The sequence below is a fragment of the Alligator mississippiensis genome, chromosome 3 (assembly GCF_030867095.1).
Source record: "Alligator mississippiensis isolate rAllMis1 chromosome 3, rAllMis1, whole genome shotgun sequence".
In the NCBI taxonomy this organism is placed as follows: domain Eukaryota; kingdom Metazoa; phylum Chordata; order Crocodylia; family Alligatoridae; genus Alligator; species Alligator mississippiensis.
In genome coordinates, this window is record NC_081826.1 from 55883944 (window position 1) to 55904476 (window position 20533).

General features: G+C 42.3%; 1 protein-coding gene across 3 annotated transcripts in view; it reads right to left on the minus strand.

Annotated features, from left to right (window-relative positions):
* Positions 1-13319: 13319 nt before the first annotated feature.
* Positions 13320-20533, minus strand: part of LOC109285970 (uncharacterized) — a 131115-nt gene continuing 123901 nt past the window's right edge. For 2 of the 3 annotated variants that reach the window (XM_059723956.1, XM_059723955.1), the window contains one exon: positions 13320-19925. In XM_059723956.1, the coding sequence (XP_059579939.1) occupies positions 16233-17258 (1026 nt within the window). In that variant the 5' untranslated portion in view covers positions 17259-19925 and the 3' untranslated portion in view covers positions 13320-16232. The remainder of the gene's footprint in view (positions 19926-20533) is intronic. The other variant, XM_059723957.1, reaches the window with a different exon arrangement.

The window sequence follows — 20533 nt, forward strand, 5'->3', positions numbered from 1 at the left end:
ACCGTTTACAGAAAACTGTGTAACTTAGGTTGACCCTGCCTCAGGCTCTTTGACTAGGGACAGACATTCAAAAAGCTGGAGCCTGAAATGATTCAACCTTTGCAGGTTAGTCTAACCTGAAGAGAGTGAACTGGTTTGCAACAGAACAGCCATGCGGGCACATGCTTGCAGTTGCTTAGGCCAGGAGCTGGGGCATTACAGCACTCCCTCGGCAGCAGGGAAGCTGTGCTGGAGAGGCCTGGCCAGTCTAGGCTGAACTGCTCAGTGAGGGGTTTAATTACCCCCACCCTGCCCCACCGACAGGGACCCCAGCTGGGTCATCCAGTTTCCCCGCTCCCCACTGCTGCAGCAGCAGGCACCATGGCCTCTGAGGCAGAGGGAACAGGGAGAGGGGGTTAGTCACCCCTCTATCCCTACTGGCAACCAGGTCTGCCCTCTCCCAGTCACTGCCATGCTGACTCTGTGACAGAATAGGCCCCTGCTATCCCCTCCATGGGATGATGGAGGGAAATAACCCCATCACTGCCCCCCACCAAACGACCCTACAGGCTGGTTGTATCCCCACCAGGCTGCTGTAGCGGAAGGGGTCAGGGCTCTTGGTGGGGGTAGCAGCCTGTCATAATGTCTGGCAGCGTGAGCCCCTTCCCAGCTGAGGCCAGAGCTAAGACGGGCTGCGAGAGGCAGCACTGGGGTCTGGAGGCAGTCAGAGCCCCCCCAGCATTGCCACTGCAGCTGTTTTCCTCGCCCCTCAGCATGCCCCCCACACCAGGAAGGGGGTCCTGTCCCATCATGGTTGCTCTCCCCTCACTGCTCCAGCAGCTGGAAGGGGGCATGGCCAAATGCCACAGGCTGGGCAGATCTGGCCTGCAGAGGGGCTTTGTCTAGACCCCAGCTGGTCCCTCAGTCCCACTGGGCCAAGGTGCCACACACTGGGCACCCAGCAGGGTTGGAGCTGCTCTGCAGTGGGACTGCTTTTCTCCACAGCCCAGCCACAGCAGCTCCTTTGCTGCAGCCCCAGCCCCGTGGCACAGGCAGGGACCAGCACACGCAGCCCTGACCCCGCGTGCTCTATGCTGGCTCCAGGCTTGCCCATCCCGGCTGAACAGCTATGGTAGGGGAGAAAGGCTGCTCAGTGTGGAGGGAAAAGCCCCTCCCCATCCCACTGCTGGCACTTCCAGGTGCAGCTGGAGCCAGCATCAGGCTGCCCTGTCTCCACCACATCACTGCCACCTCTGAGCTGTCCCACGGGGCAGCGGTGGCAGCACAGCAGACACAGGGCAGCTTGGTGCCGGCTCTGGGTGGCTGCAGCAGGAAGCTCCGGCAGCAGGAGTTGGAGGGGCTGCTTTTGCCCTGTGCTAAGCAGCCATTTCGCTCTCCATCACCAGTGCTCAGTCCAGATGGGTGAGCCTGGAGCCAGCACAGGACAAAAGAGGCCCCTCCCCCACCCCCTACTGGCACTTCCTGTTACATCCACCCAGAGCCCATGCAGGGATGCCCAGTGTCTGCTCTGCTGCCTCTGCTGCCCCATAGGGCTGGCCAGAGGCAGCAGTGACATGGCGGAGATGCAGGGGACCCCAGTGCCAGCTCTGGGGGGCTGCACCTGGAAGCACTGGAAGTGGGATGGGAAGGGTCTTTTCTCCCCAGCACTGAGCAGCCTTACTCCCCTGCCACCGCTGATTAGCCTGGAGGGGCAAGACTAGAGCCAGCGTAGAGCATGCAGGGTCAAGGCTGCACGCGCTGGTCCCTGCCTGTACTGTGGGGCTGCAGCCAGTGGCCAGCACCAGCAGCACCAGCAGCAAAGGAGCCAATGCAGCCAGGCTGTTGAGAAAGGCAGTCCCACTGCAGAGCAGCTCCACCCCTCCTGGGTGGCCAGGGAGTGGCACCTCAGCCCATCAGGACTGAGGGACCTGCTGGGGACCAGACAAAACCCCTCCATAAGACAGATCTGCCCAGCCTGCAGCATCTGGCCATGCCCCACCCCCAGCTGGCTGCTGGAGAAATGAGGGGGAAGGGCAGACCTGGCTGCCAGTAGGAGTGGAGAGACTAACCCCTCTCACTGCCCTCTCTGCCTCAGGGGCCATGCTGCCTGGTGCTGCAGCAGGCGGGGTGAAAATCAGAAGACCTGGCTCAGGTCCCTGCTGGTGGGACAGGGAGGAGAGAATTAAACTCCTCTCTGGCCAGACCCCTGCCCCTGCTCCAGCTGGGGACCAGTGGGGTGGGGCCATCCCAGCTGGGATGAAGCAGAGAGCCCAGCCCAGAGAGCATGCCAGGATGTTGGGGGACTCTGGTTGATCTTAAACCAGGATGGAGTCTGGGACAGACAATGCATAAACTGGTTAAATTAGTTAAGTCTGATACTATATTCAACCAGGTTTATCTTAAACCAGTTTCAGCCATTTTCAAATTGATTTATGTGCACTGAATGTCTGTTCTGTTACAGGTTTAAACCAGTTTCTCATCACTGAAACCAGTTCATGTATAATGTCTGCCCCTAGCCTTTGAGTATCTGCACCTAGCCCTGGAGTAGAGCAAAAAAAGCAGCTGCTTCTTGCTCCCTGCCTGCTTCTTAGAGTAAAGTCCATGGGCTTGGGAATGGGCTTTGCTCTGCTGCTCCCCCTCCTCTCCCAGTGGCCAGAAATTGAGTGGAGGGAGCAATGGGAAAATCTCTCACTTGTTCCTTAGACCAGAGGCCCCAGTCTGAGGAGAAGGTGAAGGACTTTGCATATTGCTTCAATTACCTCCTGGACCAGACCAGGAGGGGAGGTAGGGAGGGAGATACAAATGTTCACTCTTGCAGGACAGTTCTTTTCACAGGAGATCTTCCAGGTTGACACCTAGAAGATCTTTTTCCTAGAAGGAACATGTTTCCCCACAGAGAAATTGAATGAACTCTTTGGCTGGGGACAGACATTCAAAAAGCCTGAGCCTGAAGTGATTCAATTTTGCAGGTTAGTCTAACCTGGCTAGACTGAATCACTTTGTAACTACAGGCATACCAGAAATGCAGGCACATGCCTGCGGTGGCTCGGGCTAGAAGCCAGGGGGTGCTTGAGCAGCCCTCCCTTTCTTCTACAGGGTGGAGCTGAAGGGGGCATGGCCAGGCCCTAGCAGGATTAGGGAGGGTTTCCCCCTCTCCTTGGATGATAATAGAGCATTTATCAGCTTTGTTATCAGCATTTATCACCCCATCAGAAAACAAAGTGTCTCTCATTATCTCAAACACTTTTTAAATAAAGAAGGAAGAAAGGGACATTACCAAGTGAGCTTTGATTAGCTCCAAAAAGCCCTAAGTCTACACTGCTGTCTGCCACAGCACGGACCCTAACCAGCATGTGGTCTGCTAGCTAATGCTGTGTGCCTGTGTAAGGCAGAGGGGGCAGGGGATCCCTGTTTAGCAGGGAGTGGGGAGGGGAGGGGGAAAGCAGGCAGACACTGCGTGCCTGCAAGTCTCTGCCGGAGCTGCAGCCAGGGAGCAAAGGGGAGGGGTCAGCTCTGATGTGAAGCAGAGAGCCCCACCCAGACCAGAGAGCATGCTGGGATGCTGGGGGAGTCTGATTTCTCTTAAACTAGCAAGGGGTCTGGGACAGACATTGCATAAACCGGTTAGAGCCAAATCAGTTAAGTCTGATACTTCAACCAAGTTCATCTCAAACTGATTTCAGCCATTTTCAAACCAGTTTAGGTGCACTGAACATCTGTTCTGTTACAGGTTTAAACCAGTTTCTGATCACTTAACTGTTTTAGGTGTAAAGTCTGTCCCTAGCCTTTATGCTCATAGTTTTTATTGGGAGAGCAGCAATTCTGGTAGAAACAAAAGACCTGTACATGACCTATGTCAATGCCTTGTAAATATTCAAGTTTAATTCCTCAAAAGAGAACATAAATAGGCACATGTCCATTATCTGAATAGAAGTCTCAACTAATGTGTATTTTCCCATTAACTATGCTTCACATCTGAGGTGCCACATTTTATTTGTATTGTTTTAAGATATCAGGGTGATGTGAACCTGTTTCACAATCAGTGACTGGCTAATTAGGACTAATTTGTTGCCAGAGGAATTGTGGAATTTCCTTCATTAGAAGTTTTTAGAGGTTGGATAAGAATTTGTCTGGGATGCCTTGGGGATAACACATCCAGCATCTGGGTACAGGGTTGAATTAAATGGCCCTGGAGGTCCTTTCCAGTCCTACAATTCCATGATCTGTTTTTCAAAGTGCTGTAACATATCTAGAAAAACTACAAAAGGTAGAAATTTAGAGATACTACGCCTATATATTTTTTTTCACCCACAGGCACACACTTTATTATTATTACAACTACTTTGTCCCACAGAGCATATACTTCTACTTCTTAGCCTTAATTTTTCTTCTCCATTCCAGTGGATGCTAGCCTTCCAAAATGTCATGTGACAAAAATACTGCAAAAACCCCATTAGCTAATGGAATGATGGTGTTGGTGATCATGATTTTAGAGAGCAGAGAATTTGTTTTAAAAAAGACTCGGCTGAAAGACTGACAACCTAAGAAGGGTACAAACATTGGTGGTATGTGTTATGCAGCCTAAAATAATAATAATGGTGTAACTATGAAGTAAACTTCTTGAGATTAGACTTATTCTGAATCTTATCACCTGCACAGAGTTCTGTAAGAAATGACTCTTTAAATTAGCATGTATTCAAATAATCATGTAGTAATAGCCACAAACAAACACAAGCGCTATTACTGTAAGAAACTGTCTTAAAAGGGCAGAAATAGAGAATTCTGGATTCCAGAAATATCATTAATAATATGAGGTACTTCATAAGTAAAAATTAAGGCTATGAAGTACTCAGACACTGTGCAGCATGTGATGAGTACTGTAAGATTAATCAATGTGCACCAATTAAAAATTAAGGATGGAAATTCTGTTGGCAGTGAACAGATGACACAAATAACCAAGGCAGTATCATTCCAAACAATATCCAGGCTCCTCTCAGACAGTGATTAGCAGTAGTGGAATAGGGGTTTATATTGAAGTGAAACTCACTGATCTATGCTTCCTGGGATTATCCTTGGTATCTTTTTTAAAAAGATGAATACATATTGGCAGCCCTCCAGATTTATGGTACGTATAAATTACACGGTATTGTTAGGTGGTATAGCTACTTTAGTCATCAGTTCCTTTAGAAATATTAGATGAATGCCATCTGGTCTGGGTGATTTATTGCAATTTAATTTCTTGAGTTGTTCCATCATCTGATACCTTTGCTACATGTAAAAAGCAACCCATTAAGTGGCTATTTTCCCATCATCCTCTGTGAAGACCAATGCAAAGAAATCCTTCAGCTTTTTATATAATCTCTTTATCCTCCAAGGCCCTGCCTTAAAGTCCTTTTAGAAGAGTCTTTGATTGCTCCCGTTTATATCCTAAAGATGAGGTAGAGGTATATATTCTTCCATCAGATTTTTGTTTTGGACATACTACAATAGCACCATCTTTTTGTTCTATATTTGTACAGCACCTAACGTAATGGCACTGGTCCATGACTAGAACTTATATGTGTTGTGAAATAATAATAATAATAATTATTATTAGTAGTAGTATTATTATCATTACTACTACTGTTATCATCATCATTATTTTTGTTGTTATTATTTTGTTTTATTACATATACATTTGACTTTTGGCCTTACAAGTTTCCTTAAAAACAAATTTTATGTATTGTTCTGTTAGTATCATTCATAGCAGGCTATATTATTTTTTTCTTAAAGGGCATTTTGATTTAAATGATTGTACATAGTATTCATTGAACTTAGTACTTTTTTTTCTATTTCTTTACAGTATGTTCTGGAGCATTCATGTAAAGCAGTGACTCCCAGCCTTTTTTTGCTGCAACCCTTAATGCAGGTCGCAACCCTGCCCCCACCCCCACCACTGACATACTCATGCCCAGCGGTGCCAGCAAAGCCTGGGCCAAGCTGGGATTGTGGTGGGCAGTGGCAGTGAGAGCAGATCCGCACAGACTGTGTGCCGGGAGAGAACCACAGGTGGGAGGGGTGGACCCCCCGCGATCCTGATTTGGGTCACGCCCCCCCACAAGGTTGGGAGCCACTGATGTAAAGGATTATTCCATCTCTCGTTGAAGTCAGATTAATAGAACAGATGTTCAGTGCACATAAACTAATTTGAAAATGGCTGAAACTGGTTTGAGATAAATGTGGTTGAATGTAGTATCAGACTTAACTGATTTGGCTCAAATTGGTTTATGCAATGCCTGACCCAGATCCCTTGCTAGTTTAAGATTAACTAGACACCCCCAACATCCTGGCATGTTCTCTGGGCTGGGTGGGGCTTTCTGTTCCACAGCAGGGATGGCTCCTACCCTCTGCTCCCTGGCTGGAGCTCCAGCGGAGACTGCAGGCACACAGCATCTGCCTGGCTTCTCCCTGATAAGCAGGGATTATTCCCCGCCACCTCCCTCTGCCTTACACAGGCACCTCAGCATTAGTTAACATACCACATGCTGGCTATGGTCCGTGCTGTGGGAGACGACTTGCAGACAGGCTTTTTGGAGCTAATCAACAGGTAACTTAATGCCTTCCTTGGAACAGCTGTTTAAGAAGATCCCCTCTCTCACTCAGTTAAAGGAGAGAGGCTTTGTTTTCTTAATGGGTTGATAAACACTGAGTTAGGGGTGGTACACATTCCCTGTTGGCTGCTTAGGAGAAGGGGAATAATGATAGCATCCTGCTGGGCCCTGGCTGGGCCATGCCCCACCTCAGCTCAGCACTGTGGAAACGAAGGGAGGGCTGCTCTAGCACACCCCAACTTCTAGCCTGAGCCACTGCAGGCATGTGCCTGCATTTCTGGGATGTCCGCCCGGTTACAAAACTGATTTAGCCTAGCCAGGTTAGACTAACCTGAAAAGATTGAATTAATTCAGTCTCAGGCTTTTTGAATGTCTGTCCCTAGCCTTGAAAAGTATATTCAATGTATGCAGTATGTGCTTTGGTTCACTGTTAAATTGCAAAGAATCTTAATTTATTTGGGGGATGAAAGACACTATACATACAACAGCAAATTGTTATAAATTTATTTTTTCTTCTAGTTAAATTTGGTCTGAAAGGCTATTTGTAAAATTAGCTTCTAGTACCTGCTGAGAAGACTCGCAATACACAGCTGCTTTCTAATCAAAATGTTTTTAACCAATCCCCAAAGAAGTTTTAACTGTATGACACAGGAAAGGCCAGGATTTTAATTTAAAAAAAGAATGGGGTAATTAAATTAGAAGTGCAATGAATCCCATGTTATTGTGAACTGTCCAATAATAAATATTGTGATTAAAAATTGGGAAACTGTCTATTCTAAATCTAGGTAACATAATGTCAATCAACATGTTAAAATATTTACATTTTTAATACTCTAAGATATTTTAAAGTTTTTGCAGGGTTGTACAACCCAAGAGGTTTTTTTTCAGAGGAGACACTACTGAGCAGAACTCAGAGAAAAGACAAAGGCAGGCTTACAACATGTGGAAGTCTGATAGCATTATGCCTCCACCACTCAGCTGGGTCCCTTACATATAATTGGCTCAGTAAGGTATAGTACAAGTTCAGTCTAAGCAGTGCTCTTAGTTATCAGAGTCAATCATGATCTTTCTCTGGTAGCTACCCATAATTAAATTTTAAAAGCAGGCTTTATTTATCAGGGATTGCATCACCAGAGTCTCTTTTTTCTGTCTTCACTTTGCGTTTTTTTCTTGTGTTTGTTCTTATTTCTTTTAACTTTCTTTCATTCAGTTTTATATGCAGAAAACTAGTGTTATCACAGTGTGATTGACAACAGCAAGCATGCAAGCTACTGTTACTGTATTTTTCCCCTCAGAGTCCACATCAGTTACCTGATCAGAAGCTGAATATACAACTTTTTTTTTTTTTTCCCCCATGGCCTTATCCCAACAGTTTCAGGATGAAATGATTGGTCAGAGTCCTGACCAATCATTTTAGAGATGGTACTATTAGAAATACATAAGCATCTGCAACCCCTATCTCATAGCAAAGTCTTTCAAGAGCTTAAACATGAGAATGGTAGTCTCTGCCAGAATTCTTAGGCATGTCCTTGGAGTAAACAAAAATCTATTTTTCTGCAGTATTTATTTTAGCACCTGACATGTAGATTTTTATAATCACTCTCTACATTGGGAAATGTGGTTTATTGAAGGACACATTTTTCCTTAGAGCCTATAATATATTTGAAAATAACAGTGAAAGAAAAATGTAAAATAAACAATCAATTTGCAAATGACTGAAAGTTCCTCTCTCCCCAAGTATTGCTTTAATGAAATGGTATAAATATAAAGTTACAATATATGTTCACAGTAACCACAGTAGTCCGCTTCAGAATTAACAAAAGTCCTCACCATTTATATGGCATTTTCTTAGAACACTATGTAACCCAGGGACCTTTTGTTAACAGTGGGCCACCCCTTGCAACCAGGGCATTGCCATGGTCTACTGGTTCCTTGCTGCTGCTCCAGCTATCCCTGCTCTGTGCAGGGGGCTACTCTCTCACCCCCTTAATCCAGGTTCACCAAAAAATTTGCCTCCAAAAGCCATGTTGAACAACAATTTGGAGAAGCAACAGTGAGCAGAGGCTAAGGGAGGTGGAAGTGGGGACAGAACAGCCCTCTACACAAGGCATGGGCAGATGGGTGGCAGCAGGCAATAGGCATACCATTAGCAATATGGTATATATATGTATATATCTATATATATATATATAACAAACAGAAAGAGCTAAGATTTTCATATTCCTGAAATGCAGACATTAAGAACAACTCCAAAAATCATGAGAGTTGGCAATACTGAAATTGTGGCTATCTGCCATTTATTTGTCATGTCCAGAAAAATACGTGATATCATGACTTCCATGTGTCTCTCTGTTGTGGGGGTGGGGAGTGAAACTCCAAAACATGGCACAGTACTTTTGGAACCTTCTGGGAAGTAGGTCTGTTGGGGTTGTACAACCCAAAGAACATTCAACTGTTCAAAAAGAAACAGTGATCAACCATGTCAACAATAAATATAGGGGTTCACAGTGGAAAAGGTAACTCTTAATGATGGACACACTCCAACCTGCAAGAATTTTACAATTGTGAGAGGCATGAAAGCAAGAGAATTGCCTGATGACACAAGATAGAGTGAGACCAAGTGGACAAGGTGAGGTACTGTGTTCAATAAATATTTTATATAAAACAAATGGTCTGGAAGTATAATATCCAGACAGGTTATCTGCTGCCTACAGAGAATATCCCTTCTGCTTCTGAAAGAAACATTTCAATATGGATTGCCTTCAGGACTGCAGACAAATCTTTAGGTCCTCTACAAATTAGGTTATGTCAACAACAGGAGTCAGCATCCGTGTTCACAGATTCATAGATGCTAGGATCGGAAGAGGCCTCAAAGGATCATTGAGTCCGACCCCCTGCCAGTGGCAGTAAAAAGTGCTGGGGTTATGTTGCCATCAACCATGCAGTCAGGTGGAGCAACCATGGATTGGGAAGCAGATAAGAATGTGTCCCTGAAACAGAAGATCTGATGATCTGAAGTTGCTGTCAGAGACTTTGGAAAAAAAGCTAAGAAAGTGACCAGTGCAGCTTCTAGAAGTGTCATTAGTTGACCAAAGCCCCCACACAAGCAGAGAGAGGTAGTTAAGTCATATTTGGGATTCTATGATTCTATGTTAGTCTGAAGTCAGACAGAAGGCAGGGTAGATTTGTAGCTTATAGACAAACTAAATCAGAGATGATGAAGCAAGCTGATGTTTACAAAAGTTTTTGAATCTCTACTTCAGTCAGTCTGTAAGGTAAAAATCTACCTTGTCAAAACCCATATTCCATAAAATAACAACCTACTTTCAAATATCTTTAATTTCTGTTGGGCCAATAGAAGTCTGTTTCTTCATATACCCTTTTGGATGCACGTTTAGCTCCAGTTCTCTGTATCATACTTTGCTACACAGAAATTCCTAACTCCTACTAGTCCTCCCAAGTCATTATTGTCAAGGTGCTTTTAGAAATAATTGGATCTGACAGCTCAGGGCTTTCTAATTTGGGGATTTCTTTTAACATTAAATATCTAATCAGAAACTAACGGTACAAATTACATTATAGTGTCCAGATATATCACACTTACTAAAGAGACAGTCATTCTGCACTAACATGTTTCCAGAAGATCTTATGATGCTCATGAATATAAAGCAATACAATAACATACAAAAGATAGATGGCTGTCTATCTATTACACAGGATGTAGAAGCCATGTGACCATAGCATAGAAAAGGAGAATGAGATACACATAAGAAATGGGTCTAATAATCTAGCTAAGCACAAATGGGGAGGGGGAGGGAATGTAGACATGGAGCCTAGCTGATTATCTAGAATTACATGGATAACTAGATGATCCCAGTAACAAAGCACAGGTGCACACAAACAATCAAGGAGCTGAAACAACCTCTCCCATGTGTTCCAGTACTTTGTTCAGCCTTCCATCATCATTTCAGTTTCATTTGGATTGAACCAAAACTATTTATCTTTTCCTTATGCCCTTATTTCAACCAGAAAACTTTAAAGAGGCTTAACTACATATATGTTCACCAGAACAGTCACATGGAACTGGGCATTGCCAGGACAATGATGGCACAGAAATTAACAACCCACTGAGTGGCCCCTTCTGTAAGCTAAACACTACAGGAAGCTGGTAACAAGATTAAATACGGTGAACTTCCAAAATGGACCCTTGAGGACAGAAAGTCAGGGACAAGCATACATTTGGAATAGCTTCAGAAGGGGGAAGAGGGAAACTGCTGTGGCTTGTGAGCACACAGAAGGTATTGTGGGCTGTAGCTGTTACTTGTGCATGAGGCTGTAGCAATACAACTGTAGCAAAATCCCTACTTCATGCATCATCGAAGTTGGAGCAATTCAGCTGCTCCAAGCATGTTTGTCTATATCCCAAATCCATATTCTAGAAAGAAAGGCTGCTTTCAGAAAGAAATGGTACATCCACTCAGAAAAGATGACAATACCTTATGCTAAGCAAGTCCACAGTATTTTAAGGTCAATGTTATCAAAGACTGGCAGAGAGTATTATATCAGTAGTTATCTATTGCCAGACGTAATTCATTGGCTATTAAACCCAGTGTTCAGTTTCTATTATTCTCTGGTCTGAACCCAAACTGATAGTGGATAAAAATACCTGTAGCATCCAGACAGATAATCTGGATCAAAAAGACAAGTTTTCAAACAGAATGATAATTCACAGATTCATAGAAGTTTAGGGCTGGAAGGGATCTCGTGAGATGATTGGGTCCAGCCCTCCTGCTCTGGGCAGGAAAATCTGCTGGGGTCAAATAACCCCAGCAAGGTGTGTGTCCAGTCTCCTTTTGAAGATCTCCAAGGTAGGTGCCTGCACCAACCCTACTAGGAGTTTATTCCAGAGTCTGGTCACATGAACTGTGAAGAAGTTTTCCCTTATATCCAATCTGAAACTTTCTTCTAGGAGTTTATGACTGTTATTCCTGGTTTTCCCCTGGGGCACTTTGAATAGGCCTGGGGCACTTTGGTGAATAGATTAGATTGTGATCCCCAACACAGCGGTGCCAGGCACTCCACCCTTATCAAGAGAGAACTTGACTTCTTGTAGCAACAGATACCCTATGCCAGGTCTTCAACAGCTAAGAAATACATGAATCCAAAACACGGTCATCTAAAATTGATTTCTGATACCACTTCTAAAATTTCAGTGAACATAGGCCAAAGAGAAAGTTAGTCAAGAGTAAAAAAGATAATGGGTTAATTTAGAAGGCCCTAACAAATCTACAGGCACAGACAGAAGTGACAGTTTTCTCCTGATCTGGCCCTAGAAAGTACTCTACAGTGATGACCAAACACAAGTGCATGGCTACAGAGAGTTTTAAAAGGACCTGATCCTGTGACGAGCTGAACCCTCATTACATGAGGGTTCATATGAAGGCACTCCAATGTGGAGCGTGCCTTGATTAATGTCTGTTTTTGTGTGCCAGGAGCAGGGCTCAGCTGATACAACCCAGCCCTGCTCCCAGCACTGTTTTTAAAATGGTAGGGGCCTGCCCAGCCAGTGCTGGATGGTGGGGTGGGGGATTGGAGGCCCCCCCTTTCAGCACATCTGGGGAATCCACCCTCACCCCCCCACTCCAGCGCATCTGAGGAAACTCCAGAACAGACCTTTCTCCCTGCCTTCTCCCCCTCCCTTCCTGAGAGAACGAGAGCTGGGAGGGGGCTGGGGGGTGCAGAGCTTAGGGAAGAGGCTTCAGAGATGCAGCCTCTCTCCCTAAAGAGGCTCCAAATTGGAGCTTGATCCCCCACCCTCCTGACCCAACAGCTGGGAAGCACCATGTGTTAGACCCAGGAGCTGCACTTCTGTCTGCGCCTTGTGTATTTGGCTTAATGCAGAATGACAAAGGCAATTTGAGGGTAGTCATGTACAAAATAAATGTATTAGAGGAAGCCAGTTAAATAATTCATGCACACAGATTCTGAAATAGTTAAACCTTCCTATAAAATATCAATGTGCCAACAACATATTCAGTCAAAGAACACAACCAATGAAGAGCTGATAAAATGTTAGGCTCTATGGAAAATGGAATGAAATAGTGGTACTATATGTCCTCACCCAGAATATTACATTCATTAATACCATTTCTTCTTTAAAAGGACAGGAAAATGGACAGGGCAACACAGAAGGATTACATTTATGATTGCAAAGTTTTGGAGAACCTTAAATTGGCCCACCAAAAAGAACTGGACCGGTAACTAATATTAGTAATGCATTGCTATATAAGAGATTTTTTTCACCTATTTGGAAAAATGCCAAAATGGTTCCTCCTGAAAACGAGGAAACAAAGAGCAGAATTTTGTACATACATGTTAGTTTGACAAAGATAATTTGAAAAATGTTATGTTCACAGGCTTTAAATGCCTGCAGTGGCAGGTTCTTCTGATTACAATATAATCAAGCTTCAGAAATAGTCATTTCACTAGTACAGCTCTCTATTTAACATCAACAATGCCATCTCTAATTCAATAGATCAGAAACATATTTGTAGGAGTAATTTTTGTCAACTGTAAAATATTCTCCAACAACTCAAAGATAGTGGCCTCATAGATGACTTCCTAAAGAGCTTTTCAGGTTACCTGAGGCACTGTGCACAGTATATTTCCAACCCCCCCCCCCCCCCCAATAGCTATGGTATAGGAACATTTCATATGGAGATGCCTGAGGTATATATTCTTAGACATCTATTTTAATTTCTTTTAAATATTTTTTATTAAATTTAAATACCGTAACAAGAAAAGACAGGCATGAATAAATAAACAATTCAAAAAGTCTTAGCAACACATTCAAGTAATCTTCCAGAATGAAAATACAACACTATACATTAAACACAAACCTTAAACAATAGTTAACAATAGTCACCACAAGTTAAAAACAAATTCAAGCATTGGTAGTGTTGATTTAACTTTCTTAATTTTTGTTTACCTCTACACAGAGTAAAAGAATGGTGAAATGAACAAAAAAACACACAGAACAAAGAATTACATATAAAGAGCCATAATAATTAAAATAAAATCAGGAAAATGAACAGATAAGGAATGAATAAGTCGGTAGAATGGCAATATTCCATTAAACACCCAGTAAGTAAGTACTAACCCAGCAACTTTATAATGTACTATCAATATATATAAAAAATTTATCACAGATCATTCCGTATTATTTTCCTTAAGGTGAAATGGATATAATGGTGCATTGAAATCAACCTGAATTTCTTAAAATATGTAATTTATTTGGTGTCACAGCTCTTCAAAATAAGCATCTCCTCTCTACACACTCCCAAAAACAGCCTTTCAAATTGGTGGCAATATTTCCAGCATGGCAAAATATATTGCTCTCTTTATTTTTGGAATAGTAGTTATATGTAGCATATCACTGAAATCTTGCAGTAAATTAGTGTGGGAAGATTTCTGTATAACATGCATGTTCTGTTATTGGAATGACACTCTTAAAATGTTAACATGTATGGAAAAGACAAAAGTAAATGCCCAACATCAGATTTGATTTACATTTACCTCCATTGTCCCACTAAATGGATTTTTACCAGAAAGTGTGGATTTATAGACCACAATATGGCCCTGTATTTTATATTATGACATATCTTTGCTGCAGATAATCAGCAGTGTCAAGTCTAGCTTTAAGAAGGTGCAGGGAAGTAAAACCAGCTATGAGATGATTCTAAAAGTCAATTAAGTAGAAAACACTCATTGTTTTTTTCTAGATTACAGAAGACAGAAATATATGTACTTATATATGCATGCAGATTCGCATACAAATTTATATCTACACATTTCCTTTTTTCCCCCCAGGGAACAATATTTGGGGCACCATATAATGTAGCTCAAGAAAAGATCTAAATACATTTGTGAAATGCAGACTGCTCTACGATATGTCCTATTCACCTTAACATTGTCTTTAAAAAAATGGCCCATCTTTCTTATATTTGCAGTTAATTTATTACCCAAGATGAAAATGTTAATTTTATAACAGTGCTCATAGCTTGATACCAGACTCTTCATGTGTACTTTAAAAACAAACAAACTGCAGTCACATCCTTTACATGATCTAGTCTATTACACTGAAATGCTCAAATCTGAAACCAAAGCATATTTGGGGACTTTACCTTCTAACAGCTTTAAAAAACTGTTTTATCAAAGCAGGCAGCAACATTATCCTGTTTCAGAAACTTATCTGAGGAAGGTTTGAATTGTTATGGCTGTTACTGTATGCAGAATGTCTTGCATATATGTGAGCATCCTCTGTTGGAAGCATACTCCCTGGTTGTGCTTACTCCTAGTAAGGAAGGCTCTATAGAAAAGATAAGAAAGTCTCATGCTTCATTATCTTTCCCAGAAAATGTTAACAGGGCCAGTCTAGGGATGTGGAAAGTGAATCCCTCCCTGTCCCACACTCTTTTCCTTGGCCTACCCAGGCTGCTCCCCTCATCATGTAAAGACTTCATACCTATACTATACTGTTTGTAGAGTTTGAGGGATCACTTCTGTAGGTTCCCTCATTGCAAAGTTATTTATGGCACAAGGCACCATTTGCCCTTTCTGAGACAGTGTCACATTGTGCACTTAAACAATATATCACCTCTTCTAACTGGATTTATTGAAAGTTGCAGTCCTAACACAATACTTGGATATTTATATAATGATAAGGTTGGACCAAATATGCTTTGTGCCTTTTTAACCTGATTTTATTTTTGAATGAGTTAATAACATTGTGGCTGACAGAAGCCACTGGATATAATTTTCTCACTTTGCTAAGGGCCTTTGACAAGCATCTGTTAATGAAAATAAATAACCAGAGGAAAAATGGCAGAGACTTGTCATGGATTAAAAACTAGTCAACGATCCTGTGCTTTTAATAAACGGTACCGTCCATAAGTGAAGAGAAGTTCCCTGTTGTATAGTATAGGGATCTATATCATAATAACAGCTGTTTGTTATTTTGATTATTTATTTTGAGGAAGAAATAGAGAGTGAAGTGGTAAAATCTTCCAGGGATACAAATATAGACTAATTAACAACCAAACAAACAAAACCCACCAAGAATTATGAAATGTTTAGATTAGTTAAAATGTGGAAATCTCATGAGGATGAGCAACACAATGCAATGTCTAGCCCTTCGTAAGTGCAGTACAAAATGTAAGCCATTTAAGCAACTATGTGCATCTGTTTTATTTTTAGATATAACATGGGGGGTCGGGGTGGGAAAGGAGAACTAAGAATGTCAAGATGGAAGAAACCCCCATCAAAAGAAACAAAGAGGGAGAAAAGGATTAGAGACAGAAATCAAGTTCATTTTGGCATGTTTATCTGCGTTGGGTTCTAAACCTGCTTTGCAATACCAAAATAGGGAAAACAACCAAACATCTTTGATAAAGCTGGCATTGTATCTATTGCAAGATAAAATAAAGTGAGGATAAATATATCTATAAAAGGAACTGGTGTGAGGTACTGGATGATAATTTTTGGGAACAGCCAGACAGAATAGAAACTTGACAACAGTTAAAATAATAGGGCGGTAGGAATAGTGTCTGTCCCAGGGACAACGGGACTAGAGGGAGCCCCCCGGCCCAGGGCCAGGGGAAACACTCACGTATGCTCTGCAGGAGAGGGGAGCAGCGGCGGCATGCAGGCCGGGGAACCACCCGCATGGCTCGTTAGCTGCGCTTTCATACGGCTGGGGCGGAGCGATGTCAGCGAGAGGCGCCGCTCAGGGGAAATAAAACGCGGCCCTGAAGGCAGAGGCGGCACACGGCGGGAGGATGTGGAGCCCAGGAGGAAGCCCGGGAGTGGAACCGGGCCCCCGCAAGGGACCTTGGCCATGGGCCGAACAGGCTGCAGCCACGCCGGGAGCAACGGAGGTGGGGAGAGCCGCGCCGCAGGGGAAGAGTGGCGAAACTGACGAGGGAGCCGGCAGAAGCTCCGAGGAGGAGCCCAGAGAGAGGGCCAGCTGGAACCACCAGTGAGGTAACTGGGGACGTGCCGGCAGAGGCTCCGGGGAGCCAGCGGAAACCCTGGTGAGGGAACCGGACGGGAGCCGGCGGGAACCCCGGTGAGGGAACCGGATTGGAGCCGGTGGGAACCCCGGTGAGGGAACCGGGATAGAGCCGGCGGGAACCCCGGTGAGGGAACCGGGATAGAGCCGGTGGGAATCCCGGTGAGGGAACCAGGGAAGACCAGGCAGAGACGCCGGCGGGGCATCGGGGAAGAGAGCTGCAAGGGGCAGAGAGGGCCCTCGGCGTCCAGTCCTCGTTCGGGGACAAGGGACAGAAGGTCCACGACCAAAGGTGGCATTGGCCGGGGTGTAGGGGAGGTCGGAGCCCCGTGTGAGCCCGCCCAGGGGCGCTTCGGCGCTGGAGGCCACAGTGAGGGGGACCCCCCTGCTGCAGGCCCAGCCGCGACCACGGTCGGCGAGTTCCCGGGACTCCCCAGTGAGAGCGGGGCAGGCCCGGTTAGCCACCCGTGCAAGAGTTGCCCGGGAGCACCTTCTGGAGCAGAGGCGGGCACAGTGTCAAAATAGTTGCTATTTATGCTTAACCATATTATGACTATTTGGGCACATCCAGATGAGACACAAACTGCACAGTAGTGTAATAATACTGTGCAGTAGTGCATCACAGTATAAACAGTACTAATATACTACTGCACGGTATTATTAGGCTACTGCACAGTAGCATCACTAAAAAGGTATACAGTGGTGTTATTGAGAAGTAATGCTGGTTACTGTGCATTAATTTATTACTTGATTGTATAAATACAAAATTTAATATGCAGTAGGCATGTCTACACATGCATTTATACCAGCTTAAATTTACTGGGCAGTAAATTACTGCACAATAAGTGGGATTAGGTTGGTGTCTATACGTGCAGGCATTAAAGTGCATTAACATTGTGGGTGGACTGACTTGAGACTAAAGTTAATCGCAAATCAGTCCACTCACACAATGTTACTGCACAGTAAGGCACCTACATGTGTGTTACTGCACAGTAACTAATTGGGTGTAAATTTGATATCTGCATGATGCAGGTATCAAATTTATGCTCAAGTCAGCATAAGTCACCATATTTACTGTGCAGTACAGGTGTGCATATGTAGACATATGCCTGTACTGTGCAGTAATTTCAGTTACTGCATAGTAAATGCACATGTGTATATGCGACCAGTAATGACTGAGCATTAATGAACATATAGACATACCCTTTCAGGCTGGAAACTATAAGAAGATTCCTAACTGGTAGAGCAGCAAAGATGTAAATACTCCAATGAGAATAGTGGAGGAAAAAAAAGGTAACTGCTTTTCAGAAAAGCATTATATAATGTGCCAACCACAGGGACTCAAGGGACCCAGGAGGTCCCTTCCAATTTCATGTACCTATGCCCTTTGAGAACTTTATTTCAACTACAGAGAAAATGAGTTTTAAATGAAGAAGAAAATATGGAAATTTGTCTACCTGAAACATTCAAAATTTTGTTTCAAAAGTTTCAAAAGTTTAGTCCAAGAGGACGAAAACATTATACAATAATGACATATATAATGACAAATAAAATTCCATTGTAGACTGCTTGTCTTAAGTATTAAAGAAACTATAATATCAGAGTTGATGACTGCAAAAGCATGAAAATCCTAACTCTATACCAAGAATTCCTACCGAAATTTGAACTGTTGCTTGTCATATCTTCTGAACTGCTTAAGTGAAGTGTTATCACCAGGGACAAGAGTAGTTTGCAGAAAATATTCCCCAAAATCCATACAATTTCCATAGGAAGGCTTATTCTTTATAAAGACTTATTCTTTCACTCAAATACTGCATATAATTATGAGATAAAATTAGGATTATTAAATTAACCTGTTAATTTGAAAAGCCTAAAAACACTGGATGAAGTTTATGGAAACTCACATCAAGCTATAAGCCTCACCACGATAACTGGCTGTGTTTTACTTGACCGTTTTATATTACAAATGTCAGTTTAGTTTAATTTGAAAGACAATGGAAATATTTAAATTATTCAAATAATCCAGAGATTATACTGTCTAATTTTAGATTTATGCATATGCAGACTTCACACTATATAAATATCTCATGCAAACTGCTGTGGAAAGTTGGTGCTTCTTTCCAGTACATTTTTTTCTTTCTGTAACTACAGACTCATGACAATGGAATGCCAGTTTCCATGGTCAGGGCTATCTTCATAAACTTAAGAGTTATACTAATTATTTTAAAATTGAAAGCTTTAATTTGGGAGACTTTATGAGAAAATTTGAAAGAAATTTCTAAGCCTAAGAATTTATAGATTTTTCTTATCTACAGATTCCTGTTACTCTTCTGCATCATTAGCTATTAACAACACTGAAAAGTGGGGAATATATTTTACAGATAAGTTATTTGTTTCTGTGTGTGTTAAACCTAAGGTACATAGAACTTATAATGAAAAAAATTATATTATTATATATATATAAAGAACTACTGCACTGCTCCAGATAAAAGATATAGCAGTAAGTTGAGAAGAGTGTTCTTATGAATGCTTTAATTGTTTGGGGCTATAGGAAATGAAATCAGATGGAAAAAAGACCCAATTTTACTCACTTTTGTTCTTTGATCCACTGATTAACATTTGCAACCACTAACTCACTTTCCTGATGGAGGCGACTGTTGTCAGTTCGTGCTGCTTCCAGAGACTGGCGCAAAGTTTCCAGCTGTGGATGCAGACAGATCAAAGCATATGATGGACTCCTTAGAACACACTCTATCTGGAATACTAATAATAGTCTGTACTACTTGTAAAGAATCAAGTCATTTTTCTCCACTCCTTCAAATAATCAGGGTTTCCTTGTACATGCTATTAATTGATTCAATATGCTGGAAGGAATGTCTGAACTTTTCCCACGCCTTACATTTACCCGTTTATTATAATACACATTAGTCTACCTCCAGAGGTTGTTTTAATTGAAATCAGGTTTATTTTATAAAAATGGAATGATTACAACTTGTTATGTTTCATTTTAAATACTGTATTCATCTTACTTTTATATTGTTGTTGTATTTCCTTAAGTCAAGCTCATTGCTTGTGGTTCCTTGCATTTAGAATACAAAGAATGCTAAAGTATGGAACTCTTTCAGCACCTTTCCATAGAACATAAAATCTAGCATAATGAGGGACTGAATGGCTCAAAGACTGTGAACAGCAGCCAGACATTTTACCTTACTATCAGCAGTCTGATTCAAACTCAAGTCAGTGGTAATCAAAAGCCATCACACTTTAGTCTTGTAGATATTGCAAACCTACATAAAATGATGTAATTGAATCAGTACAGTTTCTAATAGATATGAATTTACATCACAAAACACACCTATTGATATTTCTGTTGATAGACCCTTGAAACTGGCTAATTTTGTTCAATGCCATCACCCACAGAGGTGGAAAATTTAGGGTCAGGCCTGATCCAATTGCCAGTGAAGCTAATGCCAAACAGATTATGATTCAATTGAGCATTTGGGAATGAATACTAAGTTCACTTTTTTAAAACAACTACACAGTAGTAGTGGAGTTATTAGTTAAGAAAAACACTGTATATCAGATCATAACATTTAAAGCTAACATAAAAGAAAAACAATGGGGAGAAAGTATTGACCTTTACAATCTAGTTGGTGATTACAGAATTATTGGCCAGTATCAACCACATACAAGAATGTTTTCAATGCTGAAACATGTGCAGCTCTTTAAAAACACTGAATTTATTCATATTTTTCAAATGAAAGTGCAAGTTTAAAATGGCTTCCTTTAGTAACTTTTATCATTAGTAAAACCAACAATGATTTTCCTGAAAAATTAAAATGCTTTTGGAATGTTGTTCAAAAAATTGGTATGAAATGAATGATACTTACAGCTT